At 36.0% G+C, this 9849-nt stretch overlaps 2 protein-coding genes across 2 annotated transcripts; both read left to right on the forward strand.

Annotated features, from left to right (window-relative positions):
• The first annotated feature begins 2121 nt into the window (after nucleotides 1–2121).
• On the forward strand, nucleotides 2122–3863 carry LOC116135315 (protein STRICTOSIDINE SYNTHASE-LIKE 12-like). Its single transcript, XM_031421020.1, has 4 exons — nucleotides 2122–2345; nucleotides 2792–2939; nucleotides 3189–3310; nucleotides 3389–3863. Exons 1-4 carry the CDS (start codon nucleotides 2122–2124, stop codon nucleotides 3861–3863), a joined length of 969 nt encoding a protein of 322 aa, XP_031276880.1.
• A 1250-nt stretch (nucleotides 3864–5113) lies between these two features.
• LOC116135317 lies at nucleotides 5114–5956 on the forward strand. Its single transcript, XM_031421021.1, has one exon. The coding sequence runs from the start codon at nucleotides 5114–5116 to the stop codon at nucleotides 5954–5956; it is 843 nt and encodes a 280-aa protein (XP_031276881.1).
• The last annotated feature ends 3893 nt before the right edge of the window (nucleotides 5957–9849 follow it).

Raw genomic sequence — 9849 nt, forward strand, 5'->3', positions numbered from 1 at the left:
ATTCGGTGGCCATCTTCATCTTCTGATAGTGTTGACCGCACCTTTGGTGAGAGGGATTCTTATACAAAGAAATTGATGCATGCAAAGATGTAAAACAGCAATGTGACTCCTAAGTCTTGATAGGGTAGCAGGGCGGGGAGGTTTTTAATTAATTCCTATCCCTGACCCCTATCATCTTAGATTTTGACTCTCATTCTTCCTTCCATTCCTCATAAATTGACGATTAAGAATAGAATCCGGACACGGGAGGTAATTTCAACTTCACCTTGTTTTCCATTTAAAAATGAGAAATCGATTTGAAAATAATAAAATTATCAAGATAATTTTGCTTAAATACAATAAAACTTTTTTATAGTGATACTCTATATCGGAATAACCTCTATATAATCATAAAAAAAATTAATCCCAACTTGGGATAATTATAAATCAGAATAAAGTTCACATTGTAATAAGTTATAATTTTTCTAAATCTCATCTTACAAAAATTACTTCCACATAGTAATAATTATATGTATATTGCAAAAAATATATATGTTATATTAGATTAAAGGTTTAAGATAAAATAAAAAATATTTATCTAAAGTGTTTGGGACAATGATTTATACTTTAGAGTTATTATCACATCTTTTAACTTACGAGTATATAATAACTCATTAACATAGACATCTTATTATTGAAGCTAAAATATTTCTACCTTCTCAAGCATGTTTAGAGCTTCTTGGTACGAAACTTTTTGTAATTTCGTACTATCATTCTCAGGATTATCTCCTTTCTCTTCTTGTCTAATTGCAGCAATGACTACTGAAACAATGAATTGAAATCCTAATACATACTACTAAAATGAGAATTATAAAATAAGAAATGAAAACAATATTTTTTGTAATTACACCTCTATTAAATTATAATCTCCTTATAGTAATAAATTGATTTGATCCCACCATTATGATTATAGAGGAGTTTTACTGTATGTCAATTAGAATTCACCATCAGCAGCTTGTAATATTAATGTTCTAAATAAAAATCACTATCATATTATTGAAATTATAACATAATAATGTGCTATAACATTATTTCTTTCCAAACATATGTACGACCAGGGGTACTCAGGCCAGTTTACGCGTACTTCAACTGATTTTTCGGGACCACCACTGGGTAAAAGCTCTAGAATCCACCCCTATTAGCAACCGTGGGAACTTGGACTCGATAGACTACGTTAAATCCTACTCTTGCTCTTTTACCCTAAAAGAGACTCGAACTTGAGAGATTATGTTAGATCCTCCTCTTGGGAGACCATGTTAGATATCTTCTCAATATTTCCTTTTAAAGAAAGAAAAAAAACTTCATTCTTATAAAACGTTAAACAAAAATATTTAGAATTTTCAATTTATTATCATTATCTTACATTAAAAGTGAATATTTTATTGAAAAACCTAATCCATATCTTCAAAAATTTGCGCCGTGACTATGTTAAAAGAACATATATCGAATAGTTAATGTTAATCTATTTTGTTTATATATTCAATAAAAATAAAAAACAAAAATTCTATACAAGTAGAGGAATGGAACAGATTACAAACTTGGAACATTTTGTCATCAAATATCATATTTGCAACTGTCTTTAGCTCTTAAAGCATTAAGAATTGAAGTAAATATGTCATCTCTATCGTCACCCAATCAAATTGTTATCAAATATAATTAATTTTTATTGGAGAAGCGGTCTTTATTAATTCTGAAATTAATATGATAAAAGGGTGCATTCTTTTACCTGGGTTCGGAAACGAAACTCGGTAACTATTTCAATGTCTAATAATTCTGGAAAAGAGAAACGTTTCATGCCACAACTTTCAAATCTGAAAAAAATAAAAAAAATAAAAATAAAAATAAAAAATAAAAAATATAGGGTTACCTTTCTTCTCTTTCCTACGCTACGCTACACTACTTAAAATATTTAATTAACTGTGAAGTTTTGAGTCATAGTAACAAGCAACAGAGCTCTGGATTTTGCTATAAATATTAATTAACTGTGAAGGTCCATGCATCTTCTGTATTACTTGTGCTCCAAATTCCACCGACAGACTTTGCATATTTGCATGTATGGACTCCATTTTCGCACCTGCAGCCATGTTCCCCATTGCTCTTATTATTTTCTTCTTATCTTTGCCTTCTGTTCTTCATTCTCTCAACTATGTAAAGCTGCCACTCCCTTTGTTCGCAGTAGGCCCTGAGTCTTCTGCTTTTGATGCTGCTGTTGCTGGCCCTTACACGGGTGTTGCCGATGGTAGAATTCTCAAATATGTCAATCCGAGTGCTGGTTTTGTAGATTATGGTGTCACTTCACCCAACAGGTAATCAAAACCACAATATATATTTTTATCATATATTCATGTTTATATATGCATATATAGTAAACCTGCTGTACTGAGGATTGGGTTTGGATGATTTGATCAAAATTTAATTGAAGTGTTGCGGGATTCTTCTAGCAAGCTTAATAACTCTTGTTATTTATATTAACTTTATAACACTAATTATATCCATAATTACCCAGCTTTTTCACTAAGAAATAATTAATAAAAAACTTCATAAAACTTATCCCTCTTTACACTTGTTTTGTAATGCGTACGTTACTAAACTGAATGAATCTGTCCTTTGAAGTTGCAATGAAATCCCTTTCATGATAACTTGGTTAATTTAGCCTCCATTCGGCCATTGACATTCACAACATTTAATCCTTTCATTTCCATCAACAACTTTTACAGAGTATAAATTTTTTTTAACCTTAACCATGCTTCAGGTCCAAGGCACTGTGTGTTGGCTACAGCATCCCAGCTCTAGGACCTACATGTGGGAGGCCACTAGGTTTGGGATTCAACAACTTAACAGGAGACCTCTACATCGCTGATGCTTATCTCGGCCTTCTGGTGTTGCCGAAAAATCAGACAATTGTGTTGAAGGGCAAGTTGGCCAGGATTGTTACGTGGCAGCTGAGCTAACTGAAGTTTGTTATACGTCAGAGTCAGTGTAATTAGTTAGAATCAGTTAGATTAGTAAGATTAGTTACTTTCTAAATAAACAGAAAAGTGATGCATGTGTTTGTATATTAACTGTTCAGAATCACGTGAAAAATATGAGAAAGTCTTTTCTTCTTCTCTTCAAGTTTACTCAACGTCTTCTTCTCTCAAATGCAACAAATTGCAACACAACTTGCCACAAGTGCAAACGGGGTACCCTTTCGCTCTCCCGATGGATTGGACGTTGATCCTGTAACTGGAGATGTGTATTTTACAGATGCCAGTGCTGTTTACCGAATAAGGCATATTTCTCTTATTTAGTTATGGTTTTTACAATCAAATGAAGAACAAAAGTTGAAATACTCTCTCTTATTTTGCAGTCAAATTCTACTTGCAATTGCCAAAAACGATTCAACAGGAAGATTGTTAAAGTATGACATTAAAACCAAACAGGTTACTGTGTTACTTAAGGGGCTTTCAGGTCCTGCGGGGACTGCTGTCAGTCCTGATGGCACGTTCGTTCTTGTGACTGAATTTATTGGGAAAAGAATTCAGAAGTATTGGCTTAAAGGTCCAAAAGCTAACACAGCTGAAGTTCTCATCACCTTCAAAGGGAGGCCAGACAACATTAAGAGGAATCGGGGCGGAGATTTTTGGGTGGCGGTGAACCAAGAAACAATTATTCCACTACTTATGAAACCTGAGGGAATAAGACTCGATGCAAATGGAACTGTTAAGGAATCACGGCCGATAAATCTCCAATACGGAACTACATTGGTCAGTGAAGTTCAGGAGTTCTCTGGAGCACTTTACATAGGATCAATGTATACCAATTTCATTGGCGTGTACAAGTAGAAGGGGTCATGACTGGCATGTATCGGCATACTATTTAATAAGGCTTTCAATAATATTATCTCAGGATGGTCTTGTTTACAGGCCTCAGAAAAAAACGGATAATAATAATAATAGTCACGATTTTTGCTGCCGATAGATTCATCCAAATTAAGTTGTAATATTACCTGTTACTTCAAATTAATTTAAACCCTCTCTGCTCTAGTTCATTGTATATCTTCTGTTCTTCTAGCTTTCAAATATCATTCATTATTTTACGAAGTTTGGATGCAGTTCTTACCATCTCTGCTTGAAGCAGTTGTTGAGAATATGTTGTATCAACGACAATACAAACTGTGCAGTAATCAATTAACATTTTATTCATCAGCAAACTTCAGCAGATATTATCAAGAAAGTTGACCAAGTAAAGCTAGTACAGAGACTTGCATCTCTAAAGGTTGAATTTTATATATAGTATTCAGTAGGCATCATAGCTGTCTCAGCACATGAATTACAAGTTCACCACCTTAAAGGTGAGTTTTGGATGACAATTAATGCAGTAGCAGCACCTTCAGGACAAAGGCTATAGAGAAGATGGCAGGATTTTTCAGACATTGACCTTGAACTACGTACTATGATTGTACTTACATAATCATTACCCAAAGTTCAAGAATTGTGAGTGGCAACTCTATCCATTATCAAACCCTTTCAATTCCTTCGAAAAAAAGTGATCATTCTGGTAAATTTTAAACTCAAAGTAACCACTAAAAAACTTAAACAAGCCTGTTAAATTCTGATATTTTGCTGGAAATGTGGCAGTTTGTTAAGCTGTTTTGAATCTGCTCTGGCGCCAAAAGGGAACTGCAATCTGCTGTCTGTTTGTTTTGTTGGGCAGCTGTATTTGATTTATTTGTGATGGTTTAGGTGTGTGCAGCCAGGTTATAAGGGATTTTTCCATGGTTGTTATAGTAGGTCTTAATGTATGGTTTTCGATTAATGTTGTATAAAATATTCCTGCAAAGTGGTTGTTAACAGTGGATATTTTGCTTTATTTGTTTTATTCTAAAACTCAGGTAAGTGTGTGAATGCAGTTACAACCTTCTCTCCATTCTTTTGACCATTTTCCTTTCTTAGTATTCTCTGGCATTAGCAGCAACAAAATGGTATCAGAGCATGGTCACTTGACCTGAAAAATCTGAAACCTTTTCTCCTTCTTGATAAGCTTATCCATATCTCTGAAAAACTCTTTTGTATCAGACATTTTTCTTGAATTTATGGCTACTCAAACAGCTTCTCTTTTACCTCTTGTCTTCAATGGTGAGCATTATCATATATGGGCTGTCGAAATAAAGGCATATCTACGGGGTCAAGGACTCTGGCAGTACGTAGAGGAAGAGAAACAACCCCCTCAGTTGGGACCAAATCCCACACTTAACCAAATCCGATTGCATGAAGAAGAAGCTTCAAAGGCTCAAAGAGCCTTGTCCCACATTCACTCAGTTGTCACAGACCTTGTTTTTATAAGAATCATGGCATGTGAAACAACAACGGAATCATGGGACAAGTTTAGAGAGGAATTCATAAGGAGTGACATTACAAGGAATATGCAGGTTCTAAATTTAAGAAGGGAATTTGAGACGTTGAGAATGCAGGAAGCTAAGATAGTGAAGGAATATGTTGACAGATTGATGAATATAGTCAACAAAATCAGGTTGCTTGGATTGGAGATGACAGTTAAAAGAATAGTGGAGAAGGTGATAGTAAGCTTACCCGAAATATTTGAAGCAAAAATCTCTTCTTTGGAGGACTCAAAAGACCTATCTCGGATCACTTTGACTGAGCTGGTCCATGCTTTGCAGGCACAAGAGCTAAGAAGGCTCTTGAGGCAAGAGGATGCGAGTGAAGGTGCAATGTTAGCAGCTCATAAAGGCAAGTCTACAGAAGGAAACAACAAGAGGTTTGTTGGAGAAGAGAAGGGAAAAGAAAGGTCCAATGCTCAGTGGAACAAGACTGGTGGAATGAAAAATTTTCCACCTTGTTCTCACTATAAGAAGAAGGGACATGCAGAGAATAGATGTTGGTTTAGCCTAGGAATACAGTGTAGGGCCTACAAGTAGTTTGACCACATTGAAAGGGTTTGTAAAAACAAGGGAAAGCAGTCCCAACAGCAAGCTCAAATGGCTAATGAACAGCATCCAAGACAGAAGACAAAGAAGTTATTTGTGGCCTCATCTAGTTTGATTCAAGCATGTGATGAAACCTGGTTGATTGACAGCGGATGTACGCATCACATGACACCAGACCTGCAGAGTTTTGTGAACATGGATCATTCACATCGGTCAAGAATCAGAGTGGGAAATGGAGAGTTCGTGGAAGCAAAAGGGAAAAGAGATGTTGTTGTCCAGACACCAACATGTATGAAGCTGATTACTAATGTACTTTATGCACCTGAAATTAATCAAAGTCTCCTTAGTGTGGGATAGATGCTGGAAAAGGATCATGCATTGCATTTTCAAAATCAATTATGCATAATCTAGGACAATGAGGGAAGTGAGATTATGAGAGTAAGAATGGTAGGAAAGAGTTTTCCAATCATGTGGAAGAATGCTCTATGCAAAGCATGTAATGCTAAAGAAGATTAAACTGAGATATGACATAAGAGATTAGGCCATGTACATTATAGAAGTTTAAGAGAAATTCGGTCCAAAAACTTAGTACCAAATCTGCCTAATGTAGAAGAACCAAAAGGAGTTTGCCAAGCATGTCAGTTAGGCAAGTTGAGTATAAAGCCTTTTCTAGTGAATCAAGCCTGAAGAGCCTCTGAAAAACTTTAGCTTGTTCACTCGGATGTGTGTGGCCCTATGCAAACCTTATCCCTAAATGGAAGTAGATATTTTGTGTTGTTCATAGATGACTGGTCCCAGATGTGTTGGGTTTATTTTATAAGGTAGAAAAGTGAGGTGGCTGGAGTATTTAAGAAATTCAAACAACTGGTGGAAAACCAAACAAGAAGACTATCGAAACCTTGAGAAGTGACAATGACACTTAATACACTTCTCAAGAGTTTGAAATGATTTGCAAGGAGGCTGGAATCAGACATCAATTCAGTAACCTTTATACTCCACAGCAGAATGGAGTTAGTGAGAGGAAAAATAGGACTGTTATGGATGGCAAGATGTATGGTGGTTGAGAGAAAACTTCCAAAATCCTTCTGGGCAGAGGCTGTTAATACGGGGGTGTACTTGCTTAACAGACTTCCTACAAGAGCCTTGATCAACCAAACACCATTTGAAGCCTGGACTGGAGTCAACCCAGCAGTGGATAACCTTAAAGTTTTTGGAAGTATATGCTATGTTTTAGTACCAACTGCAAAGAGAACAAAGTTGGATGATAAAGCTTAGACAAGAACTTTTATTGGCTATAGCAGCCAATCTAAAGCCTATAGAATATACATTCCTGAGTCAAAGAAAATCCTTATTTTCAGAGATGTTAAAGTTGATGAGAATTGAGTCTAGAATTGGGAGGAAGGTAAGGTTGATGTAGAATCAAGACCTCAATTGATTGAAACACCAGCTGATCAGTTTGAAGAAGATCAAGGGGATGAATTAGATGAAGAAGTTTATGTTAGAGAAACAAGATCTTTGGCTGATGTAAATGGAACCTTCAAGTTACTTAGAAGCAGTAAAGTCAAAAGCCTAGAGGATTTCCATGAAGGAGGAGTTAGCCATGATAGAAAAGAATCAAACCTAGAAGCTTGTGGACAAACCAGAAAACAGGAAAGTGATACAAGTCAAATGGATTTTCAAGAAAAAGCTAAATCCGGATGGTTCAATTCATAAGCATAAGGCTAGATTGGTTGTTAAAGGATTTGAGCAGCAATATGGAGTAGATTTCCTAGAGACATTTGCACTAGTTGCCTGGCATGATACCATCAAATTGCTGCTTGCTCTGACAGCTCAATTTTCTTGGAAAATTCATCAATTAGATGTTAAATCTGCCTTCTTGAATGGCTAGTTGAATGAGAAGATTTATGTTGAACAACCAGAAGGGTATCAAATTCAAGGAGGAGAGGGAAAAGTCTACCTGTTGAAGAAGGCCTTATATGGCCTAAAACATGCACCAAGGGCCTGGTATATCAGGATTAATGACCACTTGATCAGTTTAGACTTTGTGAGGAGTCCAAATGAGCACACTTTATATGTTAGAGAAGCTGAAGATGATGTGATGATCATTTCTCTGTATGTGGATGATCTTCTAGTGATTGGAAGCAAACATGCTCAATTGGAGGAATTCAAAAAGTCCATGCACAGTGAGTTTGAAATGACAGACTTAGGGGAAATGTCATACTTCCTTGGGATGGAAATTGATCAGGATGCAGATGGTATTTTTGTGAACTAAAACAGGTATGCAAGTGAAGTTCTCAAAAAGTTTAGCATGGAGAATTGCAAACCAGTGGATTTACCATTGGTTCCAAATGTGAAATTATCAAACAATGATGAGGCTGAGAAGATTGATGAAGGGTTATATAGGAGCTTGATTGGTTGCCTGCTGTACTTGATGGCAACCAGGCCAGACATAATGTATGCCACGAGTCTGCTGTCTAGATTTATGAGTCGACCAATAGAGACTCATTTCAAGGCTGCAAAAAGGGTGTTGAGATATGTGAAGGGCAGCACTGACTTAAGGGTGTGGTTCAGGAGATCAAAAGACTTCAAACTGGTTGGTTTTTCAGACAATGACTGGGTTGGTTCAACAAATGACATAAGGAGCACTTTAGAGTATGCATTTTTTCTGAATTGTGGTGCAATTTGCTAGCTTTCCAAAAAGCAAGAAATCGTGGCTTAATCAACAACAGAAGCAGAGTATATTTCAGTTGTTGCTGCTATGAATCAAGCCATTTGGCTGAGAAAAATTCTTGAAGATTTGAAGTTGAAACAAGTAAAGCCTACTGCAATCATGTGTGATAACCAATCAGCTGTAGCAATGGCTAAAAATCCAGTGCATCATAGACGTAAAAAGCACATAAAAATTAAGTTTCATGCAGTGAGAGAAGCTGAGCAAATTGGTAAAGTGGGACTGATTCACTGCAGGGGTGAATTTCAAGTGGTTGACATTATGACTAAAGCTGTTTCCAAAGCCAAGTTTAAAGATTTCAGACTCAGACTTGGTGTTTTCAGCAAAAAAAAAATATCGAGGAGTGTTAAATTCTGATATTTTGCTAGAAATGTAGCAGTTTGTTAAGTTGTTTCAAATCTGTTTTGGCGCCAAAAGGGAACTGCAATTTGCTGTCTGTTTGTTTTGTTGGGCAGCTGTATTTGATTGATTTTGTGATGGTTTAGGTGTGTACAGCCAGGTTATATGGGATTTTTCCATAATGGTTGTTATAGTAGGTCTTAATGTGTGGTTTTGGATTAATGGTGTATAAAATGTCCCTGCAAAGTGGTTATTAACCGTGGATATTTTGCTTTATTTGTTTTGTTGTAAAACTCAGTTAAGTGTGTGAATGCAGTTACAACTGTCTCTCCATTCTTTTGACCATTTTCTTTTCTTATTATTCTCTGGCATTAACAGCAACAAAGCCGTTAAGTCCTCACTCTATTATTAAACTCTTTGAGTGTTTCGTAATTCCATAGATGAGTTGTGACTTCGCATAGTAATAAGTAAAATACCATGAAAATTTTAAAATTTCTTAAGACTTTAGCGCCAGAAGTTTTAGCTAGTTTCATCTTCTATTACAAGGTTGTGTGTGTGGTACCTAGAGTTATGAAGCCGGCCGTGAGCAATTTGTTATTGTAAATTCTTTTTGAAAAGGTTGGATTTCTGAATTGATTCAATCAGGTCTTTCAAGCTGCACCATAACTTAAAACGTGGAATGCCTATAAATACGAGCATGGATATCCATGAATCCACATTCAAAAAAAAAATGGCTCCAATCCTTTGCTTCAAAACTTTGGCCATGCTTAATTTGCATATTGGTTTCTGTCTTATCTTTGCCTTCTATGGTCATGTA

The sequence above is a fragment of the Pistacia vera genome, unplaced genomic scaffold (genome assembly GCF_008641045.1).
Source record: "Pistacia vera cultivar Batoury unplaced genomic scaffold, PisVer_v2 Contig298, whole genome shotgun sequence".
Lineage (NCBI taxonomy): Eukaryota > Viridiplantae > Streptophyta > Magnoliopsida > Sapindales > Anacardiaceae > Pistacia > Pistacia vera.

Bases quoted from the DNA above. Each gene is read 5' to 3' on its own strand.
- LOC116135315 (XM_031421020.1), top strand. From the start codon at position 2,122: ATGTTCCCCATTGCTCTTATTATTTTCTTCTTATCTTTGCCTTCTGTT. The intron at 2,940-3,188 runs ATTGTGTTGAAG...CAAATGCAACAA, and splicing joins TGTTGCCGAAAAATCAGACA to ATTGCAACACAACTTGCCAC. The intron at 3,311-3,388 runs GCATATTTCTCT...CTTATTTTGCAG, and splicing joins AGTGCTGTTTACCGAATAAG to TCAAATTCTACTTGCAATTG.
- LOC116135317 (XM_031421021.1), top strand. From the start codon at position 5,114: ATGGCTACTCAAACAGCTTCTCTTTTACCTCTTGTCTTCAATGGTGAG.